This window comes from Triticum urartu, chromosome 2A, assembly GCF_056163025.1.
Source record: "Triticum urartu cultivar PI428250 chromosome 2A, HENAU_Tu73, whole genome shotgun sequence".
Classification (NCBI taxonomy): domain Eukaryota; kingdom Viridiplantae; phylum Streptophyta; class Magnoliopsida; order Poales; family Poaceae; genus Triticum; species Triticum urartu.
The window spans coordinates 93,200,238-93,228,189 of record NC_141874.1 but is presented as its reverse complement, the minus strand read 5'-3'; the positions used below and the strand labels follow the sequence as shown (position 1 = coordinate 93,228,189).

The following is a 27,952-nucleotide window of genomic DNA, read 5'->3' as shown; positions in this document are numbered from 1 at the left end:
AGCAGCCGTGGTCGTAGCCGGCAGGCATCAACATGCCCGTATACGAACGAACTAAGCGCTTCGAGTGCGGGCCATGGAGGCATGGAGGCCCAGTCGAGGAGCATGGTGGCCTGCAATCGCAGTCTGTCGGGGAGCTCTATCTGAGCCCAGCCTGACAAGGGAGGCCCACCCACAGGTCAAAACCATCGTTGACCATTGACACATCAGCACCCAGTGGAGGCAAACCACACAAGGACTGATTTTGGCAGGTATGGGATTCTTTAGGAGGTTAAGGGTGAACCACCAACTTTCTTCGGATAGTAAAATGGATTTTTTTTTCTAATGGAAACCAAAGAGGTGATATTTGAAACTGTGCACTTAAAATAAATTTTATGTTCGAGCTATGTATTTTTCGCTGCCAACATATGTTATTTTACGTGCAACATTCACGTGTATGATGGAGATGAACGTGCATGGATTTGTATGAATTTGAGAGTTCGGATTTGAGGTGTGTGACTGCCGGGCACGACATATGACGGGTTGTCCGGCGCCGTCAAGAGGCCTACCTCAGCGTGTCTGCAGATATATAGGAGGAGGAATTTGCCAAGTCCGGTTGTAGATGCTCTTACATCTCGACATGTGTGAATCTGTGTCATAGAGGGCTATCAACCTTTTCATCTTTATTCTTATAAAACTAGGGTAAAAAACTGATGTCAGTTCTTTTTGCCTTTTTTGGGTGAACATCTTCTGGACCGTTGGATGAGGCGCACAAATCTTGAAGGAGGTGAGGAGGCCGCGTCAGATTCAAGGATCATTCGTTGGGAAATGGTTGACGCGGATGAATCCTCACCAGGACACCACTCTCTTCCTTCTATCATCTCCGCCCCCACTCCATCGACGATACACACCACTCACACCACATACAAGTGCGCCATCGCCATCGCCACTAAGTTCATGGAGAAACGAAGTAATGCAATAAGAACGATGACATGATGTAGACAAGATCTATTTATGTAGAAATAGACCCCATCTTGTTATCCTTAATGGCAATGATACATTCGTGTCGGTTTCCCTTCTGTCACTAGGATCAAGCACCGTAAGATCGAACCCATCACAAAGCACCTCTTCCCATTGCAAGATAAATATTTCAAGTTGGCCAAACAAAACCAAAATATCGGAGAATAAATATGAGGCTATAAGCAATCATGCATATAAGAGATCAAAGAAGACTCAAATAACTTTCATGATAAAAAGATAGATCTGATCATAAACTCAAAGTTCATCGGATCCCAACAAACACACCGCAAAAAGAGTTACATCATATGGATCTCCAAGAGACCATTGTATTGAGAATCAAGAGAGAGAGAGAGAGAAGAAGCCATCTAGCTACTAACTACGAACCCGAAGGTCTACAAAGATCTACTCACACATCATCGGAGAGGCACCAATGTACATGATGAACCCCTCCATGATGGTGTCTAGATTGAATCTAGTGGTTCTGGAACTTGCGGCGGCTGGAATTGATTTTCGTCGACTCCCCTAGGGTTTCTAAAATATTGGGATATTTATAAAGCAAAGGGGCGGTCCGAGAGGCCACCGAGGTGTGCACAACCCACCAGCGCGCGACTGGGCCTCCAGACGCACCCTCGTGTCTTGTGCTCACCTCGGGCTCCATCTTCGGTACTTTTTTGGCCCACTGGATGTCTTCTGGTCAGAAAAAATTGACAAAAAGTTTCGCTGCGTTTGGACTCCATTTGATATTGATTTCCTGCGATGTACAAAATATGCAGAAAACAGCAACTGACACTTGGCACTATGTTAATAGGTTAGTACCAAAAAGATATAAAATGACTATAAAATGATTGTAAAACATTCAAGATTGATAATATAACAGCATGGAACAATAAAAAATTACAGATACGTTAGAGACGTATCAATTCCCATCAAGTAGCGGCTCCCCTTGGGCCTCCTCCCCACAGATCGATGACGACATGCGTAGGGTTTGAGGGCATAGGGGTGGAATCAGGCGTCATGCCTACTAGCTCCACCTGGTAGGAGATGGACGAACTGCAGCTTTGTTGGAGCCACGCATGCGGAGCTCTGGCGGTACCTCGCGCCTCAGAGATGGAGGACGCAGTGAAGAGAGCGAGGGGGAGGGGAATGGAGACGATGAGCGAGTGCAGCGAGTGGGTTGAGGAAGTGCGCGAGTGGGTGCATTCGCCGTGTTCCTCACCCCAACGAACGAGATCATGTTGCCGACGTGGCAGATAGAGTTGCACCATGATTCATGTGGCCCATCCAACCAGAAAGTAGTTTTGCGCAGTAACGGTATGTAGTGTTTCATTTGCTACCACACATCTTGTTTTGTCGTTTTGCGCGTTAACGGTATGTAGTGTTTCATTTGCTATCACACATCTTGTTTTGTGATTCGTGCTAGCAATGACCCATCCAACGTGAGTTAGGGTGTTATGGGGAACACAAGAAATCTGACGTTTCTAGATAAGATTTGCGTCAAATTTAAAATTTAGAAAAATGTATGTATCTTATGAAAACGATTTTTTTTATGTTGTGTGGGTGGGGAGGGAGAGGGAGGGGGTAATCGAATGGAGTAGATTTGACACAAATGACAATATAGGTATGGATGGTCAGCAGTGGCGCAATGCTACATCTACAAAGGTTTTACATACAAACTGATGCGAAAAATTGTGATTGGTAATAGGTGGACGAGGGGGCCCACTCCCACTTAAAATAAGGGGAGAAAAACAATTACTAGTTTGGAAGGTTAAATAAATCTTTGTAGGTTTAGCATCATTGATGGCACAAAACGCATACATAATTGCACACTAGTGCACTGATGCCCAAGTGCATGTCGGCATTGGTATCACGAGTAACACACATTCGTATCACGCGTAACACGCGGTGTGCTCCTTCCTATATGTACACGGCATGCAGGTCGCACAATCATAGCCGGCGGATGGCGTCGTTGAGCAGCATGGGCTCCGCCTCCGCGGCCGCAGCGCCACCTGCAGAGCGGCTGGCGGCGCGCCCGCACGTCATACTTCTGGCTAGCCCCGGCGCCGGCCACCTCATCCCCCTGGCCGAGCTGGCGCGGCGGCTCGTCGAGCTCCATGGCTTCGCGGCCACGATTGTCACGTTCACCAACTTCTCCGCCCCAGAACTACTTGCTTGCCTCCCCGCCTCCGTCGCCACCGTCGCGCTCCCCGCCGTCCAGATGGACGACCTCCCCAAGAACGGCAGCGTGCTCGTGGAGCCCACCCGCCGGTCCCTCCCCAATATCCGCGCCCTCGTCCGCTCCATCAGCAACTCCACCAGTACAGCCCCGCTCGCGGCGCTGGTGGCGGACTTCATGTGCTCCACCGCGCTGCCCATCGCCGCCGAGCTCGGCGTCCCGGGATACCTCTTCGTCCCTAGCAACCTGGCCCATGTCGCCTTCACGCGCTACGTCGTTGAGATCAACGAAGGCGCCGCTCCCGGCGAATACCGCGATCTTGCGGTGCCTCTCGAGCTTCCCGGCGGCGTCTCGCTACGCCACGCGGACCTCCCGGACGGGTACCGTTCCAAGCACCAGGGTTATGTGCAAACTGTGGAGTGGAGCCGGTGCCACTGCCTCGGCGATGGCGTGCTGGTGAACACGTTCTACGAGATGGAACCTGCTACCGTGGAAGCGTTCAAGCAGCTGGCGGTACCGGAACAAGGTTCAGGCGCGTTCTTCTTCCCGCCGGTGTTCCCCGTGGGGCCATCCGTCAGGCGACCAGACCGCCACGAACCCACCGCCGGCGAGTTTTCGCCGTGCTTGGAGTGGCTTGATCGTCAGCCGGCCGGTTCTGTGGTGTACGTCGCCCTTCGGGAGCCGCGGGGCACTTTCTGTGGAGCAGACGGCCGAGCTCGCGGCTGGTCTCGAGACGAGCGGCCAAAGGTTTCTTTGGGTTGTACGGATGCCAAGCACCGCCGGCGGCGACGATCCGTTGGCGTGGCTCCCGGAGGGTTTCTTGGCGAGGACAAGTGGCAGGGGCCTAGCCGTGGCGGCGTGGGCGCCTCAGGTGCGCGTGCTGGCTCACCCTGCGACGGCCGCCTTCGTGTCACACTGCGGGTGGAACTCGACGCTGTAGAGCGTGGGGTGCGGCGTGCCCATGCTCGCGTGGCCGCTGTACGCGGAGCAGAGGATGAACGCCCTTCTCCTGGAACAGAAGCTCGGGATGGCGCTGCGGGTGCCGCCATCACGAGAGGACGGCCGATGCTTGGTGACGCGCCACGAGATCGCCAAAGCTGTGAAGGAACTCATGGAGGGCGATCAGAAGGTGCGCCGCCGGGCCGAGGACCTGCAGAAAGCGACAGCACGTGCGTGGTTGCCGGAGGGGCCGTCGCGCCGGGCGCTCGAGGAGGTCGCCGTCAAGTGGACGGCGGCGCTCGGCACAGCGAAGTAAAAGCACATGCAGGGGGGATGGGCGTGCGCATGCATGTAGTGCATGGTGCTCATCGTATTTATTTGCAGTCTAGTGCATGAAGTACTTTATTTTGTTGTCGCCTTGTGGTCATTTCGTCTGAAGTTATATAACGTGTGTTAAATCTACGAATACGTGACATATGGGTCTGGTAATCCTTCTTTTATTCTAAAAAACCCTGACTCTAAGTGTCACATGTAGTAAGCAATCCCAAGGGAAAGACCGGCCTCTCTGCATCATCATGATGCACGCTGCAAAACACAATGTGCTAAATACAAACATCAGAAGCAACCCTAAGATATAGCATTAGAGTAAATAAGGACACATGTGCTGCATCCCTATTGTAAATGAGTTCCATTTTGTGTCGTCTGACGCATCACTCGGTCACCCAAGTGGATGAATGTGAATAAAATGGTGGCAACGTCGCGTCACTGACCAAGAGAGGACCATGCGTTAGCCACTAGTAGTGAAAAAGTGACAAAAAGACAAATAAAAACACTAATCACTTGCATTGGTATTGATATAAAAACAGGGTTCACTTTTATGTCGCATGGCAGAGCTCCTACCCGGTTTGAGCTAAATATTCAGTTGGATTTCTTTTAGGGAACCAAAAGTTTTAGTTACATTTTTTTGAGATAATAATTTCAATTAGAAGAGCCAAAATACTGGAAAGCACGCAAAAATTGTCCTAATAACCTAGTTCGTCCCACACTCTTCACTGGTTTCTTCCTAGGTTGGGCGGGCCATAACCCGGTTTTTGCCCCTATGTAGCTCCGCCACTACCTACGTCGGTTGTCACCGCCGAGAGGAGAAAAACACTAGCGCGAGGGAAAATGGAGTATGAGCTTAGGATGCAAGTGAAGTTTCATTGACCTTTAACCGCCTGCTGAATCTATGAACATGAAAAAACAACCTAGCGAACTGAAACATTCTAGTAGCTAGGAAAAAGAAAGCAGAAGCTTTTGCTTGGAAACTCGCAACAAATTCGTTGGTTATGATGGAGAATCAAATGACTCACAAGCTTGCAAGATCTAGTGCTTACTATGTGAAATGAGCCAAGAGGGTACACTCTATGCTTTTTGTATATGCCCTCTAGCTGTCCAACTATGGCGAGCTATGAGGAAAGAATTTCATATGACAAATGTCAAAGACGTTATCAACATTGGGGCAGACTGGTTGGTCCACCTGATGGACAACTGCGATGAACAAGAGCGTCTCCCTTTGCCGATGACGCTCTGGAGGATACAACATGTGAGAAATGAGATCGACCATCACAAGCAACCGCCGACTGTGGAATCCTCCAACCAAATTTTATGCAGTGACATCGAGTCCCTCTTGTGCATCCAACAGAACCCCACCGGGAATATTGGTCGAGGGAAAATGGTGGTCACATAGGATAAATGGGGCAAGAAACAAATAGTGGTCACATACGATAATGGTTGTCACATGCACACTTGCAATAGCCTGCTAGAGGTAGAGCTGGATGCATGTATTGCCTTGGACTACGACTCGAGCACAAAACCATTAATTGTCGAAACCGACTCCGAGGTGGCTGCTAATATGATCAAGAAGCTGGACGCGAATCTATCCCCGAATGCCTCCATCGTCGGCGAGATAAAGAGTCTTCTTCAGCAAGATAGACAACTACTCCCTCCGACCCATAATATAAGAACGTTTTTGTCACTAGTGTAGTGGCAAAAACGTTCTTATATTATGGGACGGAGGGAGTATTACATTGGTATAGCGTGTCATTGCTGGTAACAGTGTTACCCACTGTCTTGCTCGATTTAGGTCACCATAACATGCGAATTGATGTGTGGCTGAGAGCAGGCCCCCATGAGATTGATTTTCTGTATGAAAACGATTATAATCCCCAAGGTTAAGCATTGAAATATACGTATTTGTCTTGAAAAAGGAAAGAAAAGAAAGCAAAAAATCCTTGCATTCTTTAAAAAGAAAAGAAAAACTCCATGCATTCTTTACGACCCACCATAAATTCCCAGGCCCTTTGATGGGCCGACGAAGAGGCCCAACTGACCCAACAACCCCCGGCACCCGCTCGACCCCTTCTTCCCTTCCCTTCCTCGTCCCTTCCAGGTCACAACGCTACCCCCAATCCCCAGCCTCCAGATCCACCCGCCGCCGCCGGCCTCCCCGTCGCTTCCCGTCCCCCGCGCGCCCCAGCCAGCCAGGTAAGCGGCGATCTCCCTTCCCCCCTCCTACCCCGATCTCCCCACGATCTCTCGTAACCCAGCACGAGGGGACGAGGGGCCCCGCGTCCTCGACGCGACGTCAGGCGAACGAGCCGTCGTACGCGTTCGTGCGATTTCTTAGATTCACGAGTATGCGTGGGGGGTCTAGTCGTTGGTCCGCGACGCGCCGGTGACCTCCTCGATGCGTTTTACTGGCCCGGGAGATTCGCCTGGCGGCGCGGACATTTCGATGAGTATGCTCTTGCGCTTTAGGATGGGTGGTTGTCTCCTCGGGCCTGGGTCTCGGTCCGATGTGGTCTACTGGCGTTTGTTTAGCCTACTAGGTTGAGATTGGGTTATCTGTTTGAAATTCCTTTCTTTGGAAGCATTATGTTGTTGCTAGGTTAGTAATGCTGCGCGAGCTCATCGAAATCTCTTTGGTTTATTATTAGATCTGCTGTAACGTGGTGAAGGCACATGAATTTTTTGGGTTCCTGATTCGATGGTATGCGGGAGGTACTGGTCACGATCAATGATAGCCTAGAAAGTGTCATGTTACTGGTAGAAGATATACAATACTTTGAATTTGCTTATCATTGAAATGTTGTGTTAATGTGCTAAATTCAAGTACGTTGAGCTGCTCAGAAAGAATCCTTGAACTCAAAATGCCTGGTAGATGAATTAACGTAGTGGATTGTACATTAAGTAATCATTCCCCATTTCGGTAGTTGCTGATGAGAGTAGCTGAACAACTGTTAGAAACCTGCATCTGGAGTTGGATCAGTTTCATGAATTCAAAGTTTGTTGTTGCTGAATCTTAAGATGCTTACAGCTGTAATGCAATTATTATACTACTATAGAACTATCTATGGCAATTGCTCTTCCATCTAAGGGTTAGGATTGAAAGAGTAGTTTTTGTATGCAGGATGACGCTAGAAGAAGCACCATTTTACCCACGCGAGAAGCTCGTTCAGAAGCAGCAGTATTTCCAGAAGCTGAGCAAGCATATCCACCTTAAAGGCCGCTATGATGTGGTCACCTCCGTTGCCATTCCCCTTGCGCTTGCTGGCACCAGCTTGTTCATGATTGTAAGTTGAAAATCTCATCTGATGCCTTGGTTACTTGTGCTCTTTGATATTGCGTCCGCTCAGTCATTGACATGTATCGTGGCTAACAAACAGGGTCGTGGGATCTACAACATGTCTAACGGGATTGGGAAAAAGGAGTGAAATTCTGTGGGTTTTGCTAGTATCTCAGTACGCCGCGGCATGGCAGGGATACCGTCCAAGCTATGACGTCTTCTTCGTATGCAAATAATATTGTCAGAGAAAGACTCAGTTCATTTCCAGTTCCCTTTTGTTGGTATTTGTGGATATTTGATGTCAGCAAATTGATGTTAAACTGGCAATGATGATTCTATAACATCAGCATCATTATCCTTTCAGTTAATTGCGACGTTTTTTTTTCTACGGTTTCCTTTCAACTGATGCCTTTTGTGCTCTCCATGCGCGCATTCATGACATAATTTCTTGCCTGTGTGAATTCACCAGTTTGTTTGTATGGTATTTAGCAAGTTCCTACACAGTTTGAGGTTGAAATCCTGATTAGTTGCATCTCAAAATATATTGAGTAACTTGAGATCATCGAGCTTATATATTGCAAGGCTTTGTTGTTTTCTAGCGGCATTGTGTGAACTTTCTTGACAAAGCAAGTGACACAATTAGCTCAAGCTACCAGTATGACTTCCTAAAAGAAAAACATCAGGATACTGAACAGTTCTTTTTAGAAAGAGAGAGTAATTTTCTTGGGCTCCATTGTAAACCATTTCATTTCCTCGCTACGTGTCTGACGAACCACAGTTTTAGGTGGCTGTTGTTTTGCTCAGAATGTGACGTCAGAGTCGTTCGGAATGCTGTTGGAATCGGACAGGTTGCCCATTACCCTTTGGCCGTACAATTTTCCACCGAGTCCGGTGCAAGGAAAGGAATGCCAAGGCTACTCTCACTAACACAGCGCATTAGAACACTTCAGAGGGACGCTAGATATATAACCATTTACAAATGTACTAGTACCAAAATTTCAACTGCCATTGCTGCAACTAGGCTGAATTAGAACTTCTAGAGCTTCTCTCCTCCCATGTCGCTTTAAGCTAAAAATGGAGAGATTGCCCACCTGAAGAAGGGGATGAGACATGAATCAGCTTCACTGGACAAAGCATAACATTTCAGATCATTTGATTATGTTATGTCTGAACAATAAGATTGGCAGAAAATATAAACAAAACGAGGAAAAACCCTATGCACAGAATGAGAGTCTTGACAAACAGACACATGCCATTTAACCCCTTCTAGACAAGCACAGAGTTATCAGATGGCGCGTTTTAAATCCGTGCAAGCGGGTGACGATGCTATCTACGCTTAAGAACAAGCAAGACAGAGTGTGTTCTTGCTGATAGCATACACATACACAGATACCGTCATAGTAGAAACTAGCACGAATGTTGCTTATGGTAGTTGTTCAGCAGTTCCAAGGCATGAGCTTGTACAGAGATTGATAATTGTCCTTAAATACTAGTAAAAGGAATGTTCATTGACAAACATGAATAAATATGCAGGCCTAGAACAAAAGCTAATAGCTCATCTATTTCCAAAATCGATATACTAATTGTCTAATTCATAGGAATGTAGGCTACAGGTTCTGCTTTGTTGTATCCAAAATGCCAATGTTGGACACGGACATTCAGAATAACCAAGCCTTAAACATTTCTTATAATGAAGTGCAATGCGCCCATACAAGATTCGAGGATCAGTAAACATACCATTGAGCATCTTGAGTATGTACTCCCTCCTGTAGATTTCGGGGAGTGCTAAAAACATGCCCATTTGGTCCGGTTCCTTTGCGAAAACACTCGCAGCGCTGACCACTTCGCTTCCGGTAAACCCAAGCTTTTGCATCTCGGCAATGGCTCTTACCCTGGCATCCTGTTGGGGCACCTCAGGCGACAACCTTTCTCGCAGATCAGCATGAGGCTCAATAACTGCTTCAGTTGCGCTGCCATTCTGGGTGATACTTCGAAACTGATCATGTGCATCCTTGAACTGCTCCATGGCTGTTGCGGCGGTGCTCACATTCTGAACAACACTCTGAAACTGATCGTGTGCATCCTTGAACGCCTCCATTGCCGCTGCCATTGCACCGGCATGCTGAACAACACTCTGGAAGTGACGGTGCACATCCTTGAACAGCTCCATCGCTTCTGCCATCGTGTCGACATGCTGGCTGGCGCGTTGATAGTGACCACGCACATCCTTCAACGTGTCTGGAGACAGGCAATTCGATTCAGTCCTCTTCCTTTTACCGCCATTCTTACATCTCTCCTGTTTTTTATAGGTTGATGTAGCATCCAAGGATCGGCCGGACGGTCCATTGGACGTCCGATCTTCCTCCGCTTCACTCGTATTCCCATTCTCCATGTCGGCGGTTACTTCCTCGGACACTTCCACCACTTCCCTAGCGGCTCTATCCTTGCCATACACCGCATCAAATACATCGAAATGCGGAAATGGAACACCGTACATCCCCCTGGCTCTAGGATTATCCTGCAGAGGCGAAACAAGTCAGTGCAAACTACAAAGACACATCACAAAAGAAAGACTCACAATGCCAACAACACCAACTAAAACCGGCTCACTTTGCAGTACTCGTCGTATCGCTGCTTCTCGCACCGGAAGACCTTCCTGGAGCCGTCCCAGGAGAACCCCGGCGACGCGAGCATCTCCTTGATCGCGTGGAACTTGCGCTTGAGCACCTTGAGCCGGGAGTCGATGTGAGGGCTGGCTTTTATGCCGCGGCCGGGCAGCCGCTGCGCGAGCAGGCTCTCTATCCCCTGGGTGTAGCAGTTCTTGAAGCCCCCTCCTTCGGCCCTGAACCTGGGGTCGGTGGACACCTCGCAGAGGGCCCTGACCAGCTCCTCGTCCTCGTCCATTGTCCACTTCCTCTTGTTCCTGCCTCTGCCTCGCACGATCCTAGCGGAGCCCTCGCCCTGATCCATCACTACAACATACATGAAAGACGAGAAATTTAATTTGACTGATTGATGTGCAGCAGAGTGATGAACTTGTGGAAACAAACGTGGATCGCTAGTCACACAGCAGAGCAGAGCAATGTGGAATCACTGAGTGCTGCGAAGTGGATGCAGACCCGTAGGTGGAGGACGGATTGCGCGCCGCAATGAGATGAGATGTGACGGCGAGCTCTAGGGTGCGAGCGGAGACCGGAGAGGTAATCTGAAGCAGGACGCGGAAGAGAACGGTACGAACCCGCGGCGGAAGAAAGTGTTATAGTGTTTCAGACGCCGTCGTCTGTCTGAGGAGTGAGGGAGGGGACGGGGGTGATACCCGACGGGCGGCGGAGCAGGCGGTGGCTCGGAGAGACGGCGGGGGCGGGGGCGGGGCGGCGGGGGCAGATGGGATTGGGATTGGGAATCCAGGGCAGGGGAGGGGGGAGGAGTACCGGACTAGGGTTACACGCGCAGCTGGGACTGGGAGTCTTCACTCTACAGACCGGCTATTCCCGATGTACCTCATGTCCTCATCCACGTCGCCACGCGGTGTGTGAGGGTATGGGCTTTGGATTAGGATTTGCCCGTGAGGTTGTTTGGCAATGGTGGTAATCCCAATCCCTGATGCACCAAAGCCTGTAAGCCTGTAGCCACAGCGAACTCTTTTGAACGCTCAATCTAATTCGATCTTAACCATGGCACAATGTTGAAGGAGAGCTGCTGGAGTTGAAGAAAATTCAAGGGAAAATCCTTTTACAAGCGTCTCCATATGCGATACAGGAGAGATACTCGAGAGGCACCGTTGGATTTGCCCTAATCCTTCTCATCAAAAAAAAAAGTTGTCAAGAATCTTGACCGTTGATAACAGTACCGAGTTTATGCATACAAGAAAGCAAGCTTGAGAAAGCACCGACATTTTTACATATTTTTTTCTTATGTGGCTAGACAAAATCAAACGAGCAGCGAGCACACAAGAACATCAAAACAGACGGTGTCCAATATATATCAGAAGAAATGATTATCCTTTACAATGTCAAACAACATAGCATTTCCGTTGGATAGAATCAATCGATCCACCAGTAAATACTACTACTAAGCAATGTAAGCATCCATGCTGTCAATCAGAGCGCTGTTAGAAACAAGGCGCTACACAAGAACACTCTGTACACAACTGTAAAGTACAAGGAAGATCAGCAACTGGCACCGCGAACTATGAGCCTCCATTGCTTGAAGTTTCGACAGTGAAGCAAAACTCCAATTCACAAGCTCCAGCTCAGTTCTGCGTTCCAGATATCGGCACACACTGGCAGCCACGGCGATCAGAACTTGAAGTATCAGGTGGTTTTGAAAGATGTGGTTCACCTGGTGTTATCAGGCGCAGGATCTTGCACCATGTAGTGCCATCAGTGACGGAATGTTCTGACAGCTTGGTCTATTCTTCGTCGGCAGAGTGGACAGTTTGTTACGTGAGAAGAGCAGTTCATACAGCAACACATGTGGCCACACCTGCATAATGGTCGGTTATGACTCACTCATGAACATTTTGGTGGCAACAATATAATACGGGCATAGGTAACAGGGAAAGATGCTTATCAACAAGCATAGGTGGAGATGATTCAGGAGAAAAACATCTTCGTAATGAACAGAGCTAAAAAAATGCTAAATGAAGCCTGGAATGTCAAAGGCAAAACAACCCATGGTTTATTAAATTCCAGATAAAATTAAATGCATAACTTAATATCATGTTTACTAACATGCTTAATCATTTAGAGTGGTAGGCAAGTTAAATGCAAGGTATTAAACACAAAAAAAACATTCCACCAAAAAAATAGACCCACATGCAATCCCTGTGGCTTTTTAAATAGGGGGAGACAACCATGAGGCACCCTGTGTGGAGCACAGAAGCTCAAACGAGCAGGCTGCACTCACGCCCAGGTGCCTCTAGCCAATTGGTCAAGGTCCAGTTCTTGACCAAAATGAAACAGTAAACAGTACAGATGTTTACTACATATATGCTCAGGATTATCCACAATGAAAATGTCAAACAAGAAACAGCTTCATTATTAACATGTAAAATCATATGATGAAATGTGAGTATAAAATAAGGTACTTACGGCACAAAAACTGCATTATACTCCTGTTCAAGGCATATGACACATATTTCTAATACCAATTGATCCTTCTTAGGCTCTCCGTCTGATGTGCCATTGCCTCCTTCATATAATAGTAGTAAAAGATATCATAAGACAGGAACTAGTATTTACAAGAGAGACTAATCAATCTATAAGAAAATCACCTTCAGCGTCCCTAGCCTGCCTTTGTGCTGCAGCAGCACGAGCCCTGTATGTACAAAATGAATACATAAGTTTACATAACACCAATGTTCTGAAATTCCAAATTAAGAAAATGTTTGGTGCTTCCAAAGTATCTTGGTATTCAGTCCCATGCATGATTGCTAATTTGTGGTACTGACTGAAAATAAAAATAGTTCCATGAGTAAAACATTTCACATACAGCGTCTTCAGTCATTTTTTTCAACTGCATGTGATCTTTAGAGAAATATATTAGCTGCAGGTGAACAATGCAGTTTTTGCAAGACATCAAAATACTACTCGGTGATCAAGATAAAAAGGGGCATAATTCTAATGATGTCAAGCACAGATGAATGAACCCCCTGAACAATTGAACAGAAAAAGAACGAGATTGCTTTCCAAGGAACCTCCCCTGTTAATCATTCTAAATAAAAGAAACTGATGTTTGTCCATACTTCTTGTGAAATTCACGCTGGCGCTTTCTTTGTAGAAAATGATCAAGTGCACGCTTAGCAAGAAGAAATACACCAAAAGCTGCAAAGCCCATGGAAGCAAGTTGGTATAACCTGTTGTACAAAGACATGCAATTAGCAGCAAGATCCCTAAACAAAGACACAGAATGTTGTACATAATCTCCCTACTTGGCCCATTTCCCGAGATTCAAGATAAGTTGATCGATGCTTTTTGGAGATGCATAAAATGGTCCTTTGTGTGGCCGCTGAATCCGAATAGTTCCAACATCATCTTTAATGGCCTGGTCATACAGCATAAGAATGCAGAACAAAAGTAAGGGACTAAACATTTAGTTATGTCAACAAAAATTCACAGTACCTTGAAACTCAATGAAATCTACGGTTATTACCTCACCAACAACAGTCAATGAAGTTCCAGTTGGAAGAACCCTTTCAGTTCGCTTTACTCCGAGCATCTACAATGATTAATGCTAAATTATGAATAGCAATCCTATAAGCATTGGTCTTGCTCAAAACGTGATTAGACAAACCTTCAGTCCTTGTAAATAATCCAGAGTTCCACGTACAAGAGTCCGCCCTGACTCCTCAAAAACCTCACTGGCAACAGTTAAAATTAACCCTGCCGCAGAACGAGCGCCAACAATATAGACACGCCCAGTGCCATCATCCTGGCGATGAATTATATGTTAGAGAAGAACTGAACTTGCAAGGTATCACAAAATCACAAGATATTATCAAACTAGAAAAACAAATAGTGAATTTAGAACTACAATTTATCTTTTCTTTTATGAGCAGTCACTTCGTTTACGTTTATATAACAACTTCGTGTGGTTTAAGCTTATGCATATTCTTCTGTTAAACAAGTATAGGCATATCATCAATACATTAACAATGCCTAAGCTAAGGATTTAACGGCTAAAGTGGGTACTGAGTGCATGTTTTTTTTCGAAATAATACTGTTAGCTGCTCTCGCCATGAGCCATCCAAGCACATAGGACCGCATATAGGTGCTAATTGATACCAAATATTTTACAGTTTCGTTTTATCCGTGAAGAATAGATGATTTAACATCACCAGCCAAGCTTAGTTTTGTGCTATATATACTAGACTTAGCAACCATGCCCACAGTTTTGGCCATTAATTCTAACACATTTTCTCACCTATAGCACTATCTTAGCAGGTAGGGATGCATATGCTCTTCTTTGCTATAAATCTGGTCTACAAACAGAGAAGGTAGTCTAGACTCCAGAGTACAGACAGAGGGAGGTTATAACCCAAGCTTTGCAGAAATAAACTTCTAGATAATTCCAAGTTTGGACACATAATAGGAATAATCAAACTAAGGCTAAATTAAACTGCATGTATTGACAGAGCAACAACAAAAAAACTAGAACACATTACCAGGTACCATGGAACCTCTTTGCTAACAGAAAGCATCACAGCAGAATCTTGAATCCAGGATCCAGCATCATTGTGCTTCAGGAAGTGTTGCTCTGCCTACAAAGAACAAAAAGTTAGCATAGTGCCACAATTACCAACAACAAACCCATCTACTAATAACAGAAACAACAAATCAGTAGCTACCGTTTCCTCGACTATTACACCTCTCATACCACTTTGTTGGCATATAAGTGGTGTATCTGAACTAACTCGCCCAGAAACCGCCACTACAAGTGGCAGGACTTTACTTGCAGTGTCCAAGATAGCAGCTGTTCAAGAGACAGAAGAAATGTTAAAACATATCCCCTTTTTGCGTATTTAACCAAGTATACCAAATGATAATCTCCGTAGAAAGTATATATCACATGTAAAGCATGCTGATAAGAAACTTCTAGCTCTTGACCATATCTGAAGTAAATGCTGGACTTTAACCATATTAAAGCCATAGTTAAAAAAGGCAAGCCTAGATGTGCGCTTTTGAATGCCTAGGTGCTGGGCAAAAGCAGTACGCTTAGCGCTTAATCACACTAGGCATGCCTATGCGCTTGTGCGTCAGCAGAACACCTAGCTCGTATTCATGCTAAGCATGCACTTAGGCGATATAGGCACTAGACAGAGGCAAAACTAGGAATTGCGCCAATCGCTTTTTTGAACTTTGTTTAAAGCCAACAAGATAAATCCAGCACTCTTGGATTTTGCAGAAGAACAAATTATGCTGCCGTGGAGACAGTGGTGACAAACATGGGCGGAGCCAGCAGGTATTCATGTTGGTCTCACGAGTCATGACCGGCCAGCTCATTTGCCAAAAACATCCAGAGTAGTTCGGCGGCCCAATGAAAATTAGCAAAAGCCTACATAAAGCAAAACTCGGTCTAAAAACGCAGGCCTGCACCGGCTAGACCCAGGACCTGCTACATGTGTCTATGTCCTGCTTCTTCCGAGCAGCACAGAGGTGATCAAGCCATCAATGGAAAAAACTATTGGGACCTTCCCATGTTTCTCTTGCTCAAACAGCCTCACATTCTCACCTGATGCCTGCTCTGAACCTGAAAACGGAGCCACGGCGGCCAGCGGACATGGCAACGGGCAAAGGGAGGCAGTCACAGCAGGCAAGCAGGAAGCAAGCTGAGCAGGTGACACGGCGGCTGGGCGAGCAATGCGGGGGCGAAGCGCAGTGCACATTCACGGTTTCCAGCGGTTGGTCAGTCGGCCGCACGGCAGCTGGGCAGCAACACTGCAGCAATGGGCAGGGCCATGGTGCCAGCCGCTGAGGGCGACAGGACGGTGGCAGGTAGTAAGCACTAGCAACCAATGCCTACGTTAGTATATCTCAGTGAGTTCATGCAAGGGTAAGGATAAAAAATTTAATTACTAGCTCCCTTGCTAGCTGATACTTGCTAATTTGGGTTGTCTTCACTGTTGTGCACCCCCAACAAATTTAGGCAATCAATTTAATTTTGAAAATTGTCAATTTCAATTTATCTACTGAACTTATGATAACATGAGGCTTTCTTAAGCATATATAGTGCCTCTGGACAAATATTGCCGTTGATATTAAAAGAAGAAGTTGTTAAGTGTAAACGCCCAATGAAAATTTCCTGGCTCCACCACTGGCGACAGTGGTCAATTTGAACTGCAAAAACGTCTTACATTTCAGGACAGAGGTAGTACTTATCTACCTACAAACCCAAAGAAACCACCAATGATCCAAACCAGGTACTCCCTCCGATGCAAAAAAAAATAAGTGTCGTGGCTTTAGTTCAGGTTTGAACTAAAGCTGAACTAAAGCCACGGCACTTTTTTGGATCGGAGGAAGTGCCATTTTACCAACAGATGCACAAAATATCACCACGAGCTGCAAACCAAATCACCGACATGGGAGGCTAGGATCAGATTAGCTCAGAGCAGTAGCACCCGCCGAAAACTAGAGCTCAAGTAATTGCTACTCCTGAAGCCAATCAAACAACCTACAACAGAGTGACAGACCAAACCCTAGCTCACCCACCCAAATCCTTCAGGCTGCCGGTCCTCGCCACCGATCGCAGCACCTCCGCGTCCCTGAGTCAGCAGCAAAGCCACCACCAATCAGCACCCCAGAAATCGCCAAGAAGGAAACGATTTCTCTCTATACAAAAAAAAATTCCTCACCTCCCGCTGCTCCTCCCGAGGAGATACAGCGCCGCGGCGCTGAGGCAGCACCCGACCCCTCCCCACGGGACCAACATCTCGCGCGGAGAAATCGTCCCGCGAGCGGCAGATCCGGCGCGCGGGAACGGACGGCGGGCCGGCGGGCGGGATTCCGGCGAAGCTGCAGCTACGGATTTTTATTTTAGGGCAAGGATTACGGCGAGGTGGGCAAGGCACTGGATACCATACCGGAAGCGGAAGCAGACGGCAATGGTCATGGTCATGGTCTGTGGGTCCCACCTGTCATTCACTGCTTTGCTGAGACGTGGGGCAGACGGTCGGATAAGCGCGCCAGCGTGGAGCCCACGGCGACCGACGCGCCGGATGGCGTCCGTGGTCAGATCTGAGCCGTCTAATTTTTGATCGTGGAAACTGCCCAAGCTCTTTGGCTTACATGTGGGGCCAGGCAAGGAAACCAGGTTCATTTCGCTGCTCGTGGGTCCGTGCTAGGGTTTAACGTTTAAGACGAGGAGGAGGAGGTTTCCCCGGCGGCGGCGGCGGCGGCGAAATCCAAACCCAGCCATGGAGGAGAAGCCGAGCCTCTCGTCGGCGCTGTTCGCCGGCACCCGCTTCGACCGCAAGCGCTTCGCGGGGGACATCGCACGGTTCCGGACGGGCGCGCAGCCTGCTGCCCCCGCTCCCACGACCCCCGACGCGGCGCCGCCGGGCCCGGAGAAGAAGCGGAAGCGCAAGAGCAAGGCCAACGCGAAGAAGAACAGCAAGAAGAAGAAGAAGCGCGCTGACGGGGCCGCCTCCGCGTCCGGTGAGGCTTCGATTCCTGCCTGTTTGGTGCTTGGAGTGGCTGCGCTCGTGGTTTGAGTCCGGTTGGGTTTGTTTCTGCAGATGCTGTGGAGGGGTTCAGCGTGTTCAAAGGGGCGGAGGCGAAGGAGGCTGCGGAGGAGTCTGTGGAGGTTGAGGTTAGGGAGGACGAGGACTCGGCCGTCGTGAGGCGGCGGAAGGAGGCAGAGAGGGAAATCGAGGTAACGGTGTTTTGCAATGCACCAATGTTCGTAATCATGGTTCAGTAGTATATGTTTTTATTTTGGTAAGAAAATTCTGTTGAGCTGAATTAGTAATCATTATAGGTTATTTTGCAACACAAAGCTCTGTATATGTAAATATCTGGTGAGCAAAGTGGTTTTGTTATGATTCCAGCACGGTCTTGATTGAATTGAAAATAGTGGTAGAGTTTGACTTATGATTGGTTTGTTTGCAAACTGTAACCACTGAACTGTTGTATTTTAATATTTTGTGTTTGTTTCTAGAGAGCTGCCATTCTTCGGAAGAGGTATGACATCCACATTTCGGGACATAATGTTCCAGCACCACTGGAGAGCTTTGAAGAACTGGTTTCAAGGTTAGCATTTTTGTCACTGTGGATTATTGACATGCTGCACTGCAGCAACATCAAAATCAGGTCTTTAAGTAATCATTTGAAGCTGTTAAGCTGAGCCTCTTTTACTTGTGCACTAGGTATGACTGTGATTCATATTTGGTTGGGAACTTGTCAAAACTTGGGTTTCAAGAACCTACACCTATCCAGAGGCAGGCCATTTCTATTCTTCTTTCAGTGAGTGATTGTTTGCTCTCTTTTGGACTTAGTCCCCTTGGCATGGAAAAATATACGTAGTTGTTTACACTAATTATTTTGTATTGCTTGCTTCAGGGCAGGGAGTGCTTTGCTTGTGCACCTACAGGCTCTGGCAAGACACTGGCATTCCTGCTCCCGATGCTTATGAAAATCAAGGTATTAATCTTCATGGTATTGTGTAATGTTGTTTAGATTTGTTGGACATGCTTTATGATGAGTATATTGTTCTAATAGCCAGGGTCTAAAGGATGTGTGAAGGCTGTTATTCTTTGCCCGACAAGGGAATTGGCAGCACAGACTACGAGAGAGTGCAAGAAGTTGGCAAAAGGGAGGAAGTTTGGTGTCAAACTAATGACCAAAGATCTGTCACAAGATGGCAATTTCAAGGATATGCACTGCGACATCCTTGTATCCACCCCACTTCGTTTGGACCATGCTATACGAAAGAGAGACCTTGACTTAAGTAGGTCTGTGATCATGTTATGATTTTTTTCTGTTTAGCTATTTAGCATATTACAATTATTTTGATATAAATATAATGTTTTAATTGCACTCCAGATATATTGTGATCCTTTTTTTGTTTGATCATAATTGTTACTTGGGGTTCCAATTAATAACATTTTCATCGACACTAAATGATTGTATGGGTACACAGATAGTACTTACATTACAAATGGTAAATTTTAGCGAAATGAAAAGAAATTAAGTTGATCAGAAAAACTGTGGCTGTTAAGTGTTTTCATTTGTCAAGAAATACTGAATAACCTGCATTACGTTCATTTCTAGTGAATTTGTTTCAGAATCAAAACATAACAAGACCAAATCAGCTACCTTTATTGATTTATTCTCTGTTCCATACCATCTTGGTCATTTGTGTTGTCATGTGATTTACCGAGGAGCCATGAATTTGCATTTTGCTTAAGCATTTTCTTTCAGATCTGCGCAAAGTTCAGCAATAACACATAACTGCCTCATGCAGGGTGGAGTACCTTGTGTTGGATGAATCTGATAAACTTTTTGAGCTTGGATTCGTCGAAGTAATTGATTCAATTGTCAAAGCATGCTCAAACCCTTCAATAATTCGTTCTTTGTTTAGTGCCACATTGCCTGAAACAATAGAGGCTCTTGCACGTACAATAATGCATGATGCTGTTCGGATCATTGTGGGACGAAAGTGAGTATCCTATTCTTGTGAACTAGCAGATCTATTTTGCATGAGATATTTTCATAATGTAATTTTCAACTTGCAGGAATTCAGCTTCCTCAATGATCAAGCAAAGGTTGATTTTTGCTGGAACGGAGAGGGGGAAGTTGATAGCTCTTCGCCAAAGCTTTGCAGAAGTATGTGTGATCTTTCACTCGCAGTTTCTTTCTCCTGGTTTCCATGCATTGTGTTGTTTTAGAACTGGTATGTACTGGCCATGCCAAACCAGCAGACTGCAGCCTAATGCATACCCACATATAAGTAGCAAAACTAAGCCCTATTGTGTTGCTCGTAGCTGTAAACTCACTATGTGCAAAGTACTTAAAATGTCGAACACTTGAACTGCACATTGTCCTTATTAAAAAGGAGTCTGTGTGTGTGTTTTGAAACTTACTGTTGTTGTATTGTCTTCAATTGCAGTCTCTGAATCCTCCGGTATTGGTCTTTGTTCAAAGCAAAGAGAGGGCAAAAGAGCTCTACAGGGAGCTGGTATATGACGACATTAGAGTTGATGTAATTCATGGAGACCTTACTGAAGAGCAGGTATTACTTTTGCATAATTTACCGATACTTATTTTGATTACTGTTCCTGTAGCTTTCTGTTATCACTGGTTTAATACTGTTGACATCAGGCTCGCTGACTGAATTCTGTATTTCCTTGCTTTTAGCGTCAAGATGCTGTTGACAACTTGAGAGCTGGAAAAAGCTGGGTGCTAATAGCAACAGAGGTTCTTGCGCGGGGAATGGATTTCAAAGGTGTCAACTGTGTAATCAACTATGATTTCCCTGAGTCCGCGTCTGCCTACATTCACAGAATAGGTAAGAAAGATATTGTGCTCTCTTCCGCCTGGACACCGTCGTTGCAATAAGTTTCTAAATCCCTTCCATTGTTATATTCTAGGACGGTCTGGAAGAGCAGGCAGATCAGGGGAGGCGATCACGTTCTTCACTGAGGAGGACAAGCCTTTCCTGCGGAACATCGCCAACGTGCTGGTATCTTCGGGCTGCGAGGTCCCTTCGTGGATGGTGGCGTTGCCCAAGCTCAAGAGCAGGAAGCACAGGGTGGACAGGGACCGCATCTCCTTTTTAACCGACGAAGATTGAGAGTGATCTTGTGTAACCGTAACAATTTTGTAGAGATGACACGTTTGGCCTCGGTTTTCCCCGTTTGAATGCCTGGTGCGTGCATCATTCAGCTTTCCTGACTAAAACCTGATATGGGCGTATGCATCCGAGCATATCTTTTGTGATTTGCTACAGTTTTAGTGCACTGGCTGTACGACTGTCATTTCACTCGTAATCACAACTCGTCGGCTGATTTTTCAACATCAGAGGACACCATTGATGCAATAATCCTACATCTATGGGCAGACAAATTTGACCTGTGGATGAAAAGAATTCACAAAATGAACTCCTTGAAAAATTTCGAACAATTAGACGTCATATCATATTATGCGGCGCCTGGTTGACAGGCGCTACACGCCTGGCTACGTCACATTTCAGGCTGCCTAAAAATTACTAAATTAGTGTGCAATGGCTGAGTGTTTAGGCGCTGCACTAATTTTTTGACGAAAAACAGCTGGAGCTGATTTCATTAATTAAGCGAAGAGCCAAAGATGGCTGCACTAATGTCTAGTGCAGTGTGCGACCCAACGCGCTCGTTCTTGTCGTGGTTTGATGGATTCGTTTCCCAACCGACCGTCTCTGGTCTGGTCACGTGTGGCTGCAAATGCATGTTTTTCTCTTGTACTACAAAATCAAGCACTTCGCTGTGATCACTTTGATTCATGAAGTGATGATAGGATAGGTGAAAAGGCTGGAGCAAAGGAGCAGCCCGTCAGCCACCAGTACAATCAAACGACGATAAGAACGTTGCGGTCACTAGTGTGTCTAGGCGCTACACTGACTTAGCAATGTTTAAGCAGTTCGCGATGCGACGCTGACCAAGCATGTAGCGTGTGGTAGCCATATGCTGCACAGTGTAGTGTGGCGCCTAACTGTCGGACGTTATACCGAAGTGTCAGTTAGATGATTTTTTCGTCAACAACAGTTCACTTTGTGAATTCTTTTCATCCATAGGTCAAATATATCGTTTTTGCCCCTCTACCCCCACCGCACACACAACCCACACCACCCACCTGAACTTCATTCGGGCGGCCCCTTCCCTCCCCCTATTTTCATTCCTAAGCCTCCATGTTACCATGTGCGTTTGTAGATATATTTTTTCGTAGGGTTGTTGACGGAAACGTCCCCTCTCACTGAATGCGCATTGTCGAAAATCCTGAAATAAATTTATAAATAAATGCGAGCATCAAAACTTAAATCCTGATGGTTTGAAGGTAGCACAGTCCCTCTAACCACCCAACCATAGGTTGGTTTGCCAGATGATGTATTTTTATTTGGTCCAAATGTTGCAAATTTCCCCGCAAAACCAAAAATCCGCCTCGCTGAAGTTTCCCGGCAACCACACGCTGATTCCGGCTGGATCTCGCAATTGTTTCCCCGCAACCACCCGTCGCTGTTTCCGTACCTAATCGACAGTGAGCTATTCAGACAGGTCGCAAGCGCTAACATACAGTGGCTGAGAGAACTTGTGCACAGTAGCTAGTGACGACGACGAAAACAACCGAGCCTCCTGTCAACAGGTAGAGTCAGTTCTTTGTCTTACACATGCGTACAGACCCCTTCGATCTCTCCTGCCTCACATGCCTAAACTATAAAAACACGCTGGTTCATATTCCCTTGCCTACTTGTTGGCATGTACTAGTATTGAAAGTTTTACTGAACGCCAAAGCCACTTGGTAGCACTAAGTTTTTTTTTGAGGGGTTTGCCAAATCTTTATTGATCCACATGAATGTTTAGAGGATACAAATTGGGTCATGAGGCGAAGTAAGCCACAAATGGTGAGCTTGATCGAGCGAGAAAGCGATTTTGGTAAGTTTGTGAGCTTCAAAATTTTGCCTTCAAAGACAAAGCTACAACATTTTGGTCACAAGAACACGGCGACTGACATGGAAGGACCATCTCAAGCCGATCAAGGGAAAGCCCTCCAAGCACGACTGACGGCTCCCCAGATCTACAACCCGACACACGGGGGAAGCTGATAGCGTCAACGACTACCTACTTGAAGCCACCCTTTCACAAAGGAAGGGGACCGAAGAACAGAATAGCTACCTATTAGCATTTGCATGTGCACCTCTCCTTCCTCTCAAACCCTGGATTCACCCTTATTCTGAGTGGTTCTTGTATCGGATATGTGTTGTCGTCTAGTGTATCGCTGGAGAATTTCAATTGTTTGGCACTTTTCTTATGATTGCATTGGTGGAACCGTCCAACCTAACAACGATGTGTTAGGGCTTTTTGTATCCCTCCTTGGTCTGCCTTCACCGTACCATTTCTTGGTTGCTCAGTTCTCTATTTGCATCATTCAAGCTAGGAAACTGAAGGAAATATGTCCTAGAGGCAATAATAAAGTTATTATTTATTTCCTTATATCATGATAAATGTTTATTATTCATGCTAGAATTGTATTAACCGGAAACATGATACATGTGTGAATACATAGACAAACAGAGTGTCACTAGTATGCCTCTACTTGACTAGCTCGTTGATCAAAGATGGTCATGTTTCCTAGCCATAGACAAAGAGTTGTCATTTGATTAACGGGATCACATCATTAGGAGAATGATGTGATTGACTTGACCCATTCCGTTAGCATAGCACTTGATCGTTTAGTTTATTGCTATTGCTTTCTTCATGACTTATACATGTTCCCATGACTATGAGATTATGCAACTCCTGTTTACCGGAGGAACACTTTGTGTGCTACCAAACGTCACAACGTAACTGGGTGATTATAAAGGTGCTCTACAGGTGTCTCCGAAGGTACTTGTTGGGTTGGCGTATTTCGAGATTAGGATTTGTCACTCCGATTGTCGGAGAGGTATCTCTGGGCCCACTCGGTAATGCTGAAGGAAATATGCCCTAGAGACAATAATAAAGTTATTATTTATTTCCTTATTTCATGACAAATGTTTATTATTCATGCTAGAATTGTATTAACCGGAAACATAATACATGTGTGAATACATAGACAAACAGAGTGTCACTAGTATGCCTCTACTTGACTAGCTCGTTAATCAAAGATGGTTATGTTTCCTAACCATAGACAAAGAGTTGTTATTTGATTAACGAGGTCACATCATTAGTTGAATGATCTGATTGACATGACCCATTCCATTAGCTTAGCACCCGATCGTTTAGTATGTTGCTATTGCTTTCTTCATGACTTATACATGTTCCTATGACTATGAGATTATGCAACTCCCGTTTGCCGGAGAAACACTTTGGGTGCTACCAAACGTCACAATGTAACTGGGTGATTATAAAGGAGCATTACAGGTGTCTCCAAAGGTAGATGTTGGGTTGGCGTATTTCGAGATTAGGATTTGTCACTTCGATTGTCGGAGAGGTATCTCTGGGCCCTCTCGGTAATACACATCACATAAGCCTTGCAAGCATTACAACTAATATGTTAGTTGTGAGATGATGTATTACAGAACGAGTAAAGAGACTTGCCGGTAACGAGATTGAACTAGGTATTGGATACCGACGATCAAATCTCGGGCAAGTAACATACCGATGACAAAGGGAACAACGTATGTTGTTATGCGGTCTGACTGATAAAGATCTTCGTAGAATATGTAGGAGCCAATATGGGCATCCAGGTCCCGCTATTGGTTATTGACCGGAGACGTGTCTCGGTCATGTCTACATTGTTCTCGAACCCGTAGGGTCCGCATGCTTAGGGTTACGATGACAGTTATATTATGAGTTTATGCATTTTGATGTACCGAAGGTTGTTCGGAGTCCCGGATGTGATCACGGACATGACGAGGAGTCTCGAAATGATCGAGACGTAAAGATTGATATATTGGAAGCCTATGTTTGGACATCGGAAGTGTTCCGGGTGAAATCGGGATTTTACCGGAGTACCGGGAGGGTTACCGGAACCCCCGGGAGCTATATGGGCCATAGTGGGCCTTAGTGGAAAAGAGAAGGGGCTGCCCTAGATGGGCTGCGCGCCTCCCCCTTCCCCTAGTCCTATTAGGACTAGGAGAGGTGGCCGGCCCCCTCCTCCTCTTTTCCCCCTCCGCGAATCCTATTCCAACTAGGATTGGGGGGGGGGGAATCCTACTCCCAGAGGGAGTAGGACTCTCCTGGCGCACCAGGCTTGGCCGGCCAGCCTCCCCCCTCTACTCCTTTATATACTGAGGCAGAGGCACCCCAGAAATACACAAGTTGATCCACGTGATCTATTCCTTAGCCGTGTGCGGTGCCCCCTGCCACCATATTCCTCGATAATACTGTAGCGGAGTTTAGGCGAAGCCCTGCTGCCGTAGTTCATCAAGATCGTCACCACGCCGTCGTGCTGACGGAACTCTTCCCCGACACTTTGCTGGATCGGAGTCCGGGGATCGTCATCGAGCTGAACGTGTGCTCGAACTCGGAGGTGCCGTAGTTTCGGTGCTTGATCGGTTGGATCGTGAAGACGTATGACTACTTCCTCTACGTCGTGTCAGCGCTTCCGCAGTCGGTCTGCGTTGGGTACGTAGACAACGCTCCCCCCTCTCGTTGCTATGCATCACATGATCTTGCGTGTACGTAGGAAATTTTTTGAAATTACTACGATACCCAACAGTGGCATCCGAGCCTAGGTTATTTATGTTGATGTTATATGCACGAGTAGAACACAAGTGAGTTGTGGACGATACAAGTCATACTGCCTACCAGCATGTCATACTTTGGTTCGGCGGTATTGTTGGATGAAGCGGCCCGGACCGACATTACGCGTACGCTTACGCGAGACCGGTTCTCCCGACGTGCTTTGCACAAAGGTGGCTAGCGGGTGACAGTTTCTCCAACTTTAGTTGAACCGAGTGTTGCTACGCCCGGTCCTTGCGAAGGTTAAAACGGAGTCTATTTGACAAACTATCGTTGTGGTTTTGATGCGTAGGTAAGGTTGGTTCTTGCTTAAGCCCGTAGCAGCCACGTAAAACATGCATCAACAAAGTAGAGGACGTCTAACTTGTTTTTGCAGGGCATGTTGTGATGTGATATGGTTAAAATGTGATGAGATATAAGTTGTTGTATGAGATGATCATGTTTTGTTATCAGCAACTGGCAAAAGCCTTATGGTTGTCTCTATATTGCATAAGATGCAAGCGCCAAATAATTGCTTTACTTTATCGCTATGGATAGCAATAGTTGCAAGAGCAATAGTTGGCGAGACGACCGTGTGAAGACACATTGATATAGATCAAGATGATGGAGATCATGGTGTCATGCCGGTGACGATAGAGATCATGACAGTACTTTGGAGATGGAGATCAAAGGCGCAAGATGATGATGGCCATATCATGTCACATATTTTGATTGCATATGATGTTTATCTTTTATACATCTTATTTTTTCTTAGTTTGACGGTAGCATTTTAAGATGATCTCTCACTAATTATCAAGAAGTGTTCTCCCTGAGTATGCACCGTTGCCAAAGTTCGTCGTGCCCAGACACCACGTGATGATCGGGTGTGATAAGCTCTACGTCCATCTACAACGGGTGCAAGCCAGTTTTGCACACGCGGAATACTCAGGTTAAACTTGACGAGCCTAGCATATGCAGATATGGCCTCGGAACATGGAGACCGAAAGGTCGAGCGTGAATCATATAGTAGATATGATCAACATAACGATGTTCACCATTGAAAACTACTCCATCTCACGTGATGATCGGTTATGGTTTAGTTGATTTGGATCACGTGATCACTTAGAGGATTAGAGGGATGTCTATCTAAGTGGGAGTTCTTAAGTAATCTGATTAATTGAACTTAAATTTATAATGAACTTAGTCCTGGTAGTATTTTGCAAATTATGTTGTAGATCAATAGCTTGCGTTGTTGCTTTCATATGTTTATTTTGATATGTTCCTAGAGAAAAATTGTGTTGAAAGATGTTAGTAGCAATGATGCGGATTGGATCCGTGATCTGAGGTTTATCCTCATTGCTGCACAGAAGAATTATGTCCTTGATGCACCGCTAGGTGACAGACCTATTGCAGGAGCAGATACAGACGTTATGAACGTTTGGCTAGCTCAAAATGATGACTACTTGATAGTTTAGTGCACCATGATTAACGGCTTAGAATCGGGACTTCAAAGACGTTTTGAACGTCATGGACCATATGAGATGTTCCAGGAATTGAAGTTAATATTTCAAGCAAATACCCGAGTTGAGAGATATGAAGTCTCCAACAAGTTCTATAGCTAAAAGATGGAGGAGAATCGCTCAACTAGTGAGCATGTGCCCAGATTGTCTGAGTACTACAATCGCTTGAATCAAGTGGGAGTTAATCTTCCAGATAAGATAGTGATTGACAGAATTCTCTAGTCACCATCACCAAGTTAGTAGAACTTCGTGATGAACTATGATGTGCAAGGGATAACGGAAACGATTCCCAAGCTCTTCGTAATGCGGAAATTGACGAAGGTAGAAATCGAGAAAAACATCAAGTGTTGATGGTAGACAAGACCACTAGTTTCAAGAAAAGGGCAGAGGGAAGAAGGGGAACTTCAAGAAGAACAGCAAGCAAGTTGCTGCTCAAGTGAAGAAGCCAAGTCTGGTCCTAAGCCTGAGACTAAGTGTTTCTACTGCAAAGGGACTGATCACTGGAAGCAGAACTACGCCAAGTGATTGGCAGATAAGAAGGATGGCAAAGTGAACATAAGTATATTTGATATACATGTTATTGATGTGTACTTTACTAGTGTTTATAGCAACCCCTCAGTATTTGATACTAGTTCAGTTGCTAAGATTAGTAACTCGAAACGGGAGTTGCAGAATAAACAGAGACTAGTTAAGGGTGAAGTGACGATGTGTGTTGGAAGTGATTCCAAGATTGATATGATCATCATCGCACACTCCCTATACTTTCGGGATTAGTGTTGAACCTGAATAAGTGTTATTTGGTGTTTGCGTTGAGCATGAATATGATT

General features: G+C 46.0%; 4 protein-coding genes and 1 pseudogene across 7 annotated transcripts; 3 read left to right on the top strand and 2 right to left on the bottom strand.

Annotated features, from left to right (window-relative positions):
- Positions 1-2,942: 2,942 nt before the first annotated feature.
- On the top strand, positions 2,943-4,424 carry LOC125541108 (hydroquinone glucosyltransferase pseudogene; annotated as a pseudogene).
- Positions 4,425-6,476: 2,052 nt separating this feature from the next.
- On the top strand, positions 6,477-8,083 carry LOC125535962 (uncharacterized). Its single transcript, XM_048699043.2, has 3 exons — positions 6,477-6,634; positions 7,560-7,722; positions 7,816-8,083. Exons 2-3 carry the CDS (start codon positions 7,561-7,563, stop codon positions 7,861-7,863), a joined length of 210 nt encoding a protein of 69 aa, XP_048555000.1. The 5' UTR covers positions 6,477-6,634; position 7,560; the 3' UTR covers positions 7,864-8,083.
- Positions 8,084-8,648: 565 nt separating this feature from the next.
- LOC125535960 (uncharacterized) lies at positions 8,649-11,529 on the bottom strand. 4 transcript variants are annotated; one of them, XM_048699040.2, is made up of 5 exons: positions 11,032-11,069; positions 10,835-10,920; positions 10,326-10,687; positions 9,453-10,233; positions 8,649-8,806 (listed from the first exon to the last, which is right to left on the bottom strand). In XM_048699040.2, the coding sequence occupies exons 3-5, from the start codon at positions 10,683-10,685 to the stop codon at positions 8,784-8,786; spliced, it is 1,164 nt and encodes a 387-aa protein (XP_048554997.1). In that variant the 5' UTR covers positions 10,686-10,687; positions 10,835-10,920; positions 11,032-11,069; the 3' UTR covers positions 8,649-8,783. The 4 variants fall into 4 exon arrangements, with proteins under 4 accessions (XP_048554997.1, XP_087399409.1, XP_048554996.1 ...); XM_087543283.1 differs by lacking the exons at positions 10,835-10,920; positions 11,032-11,069 and adding an exon at positions 11,147-11,529; XM_048699039.2 differs by lacking the exon at positions 10,835-10,920 and having other exon boundaries at positions 11,032-11,188.
- Positions 11,530-11,673: 144 nt separating this feature from the next.
- On the bottom strand, positions 11,674-17,306 carry DAL1 (E3 Ubiquitin ligase family protein). The gene is made up of 11 exons (XM_048699041.2): positions 17,068-17,306; positions 16,925-16,977; positions 15,064-15,188; positions 14,881-14,976; positions 14,010-14,147; positions 13,869-13,934; positions 13,648-13,760; positions 13,462-13,572; positions 12,991-13,034; positions 12,809-12,908; positions 11,674-12,200 (listed from the first exon to the last, which is right to left on the bottom strand). Exons 1-11 carry the CDS (start codon positions 17,142-17,144, stop codon positions 12,098-12,100), a joined length of 1,026 nt encoding a protein of 341 aa, XP_048554998.1. The 5' UTR covers positions 17,145-17,306; the 3' UTR covers positions 11,674-12,097.
- Positions 17,307-17,504: 198 nt separating this feature from the next.
- Positions 17,505-21,227, top strand: LOC125535958 (P-loop containing nucleoside triphosphate hydrolases superfamily protein). Its single transcript, XM_048699038.2, has 11 exons — positions 17,505-17,869; positions 17,950-18,086; positions 18,372-18,463; positions 18,580-18,676; positions 18,773-18,853; positions 18,932-19,164; positions 19,677-19,871; positions 19,948-20,038; positions 20,322-20,444; positions 20,570-20,720; positions 20,803-21,227. Exons 1-11 carry the CDS (start codon positions 17,629-17,631, stop codon positions 21,003-21,005), a joined length of 1,644 nt encoding a protein of 547 aa, XP_048554995.1. The 5' UTR covers positions 17,505-17,628; the 3' UTR covers positions 21,006-21,227.
- The last annotated feature ends 6,725 nt before the right edge of the window (positions 21,228-27,952 follow it).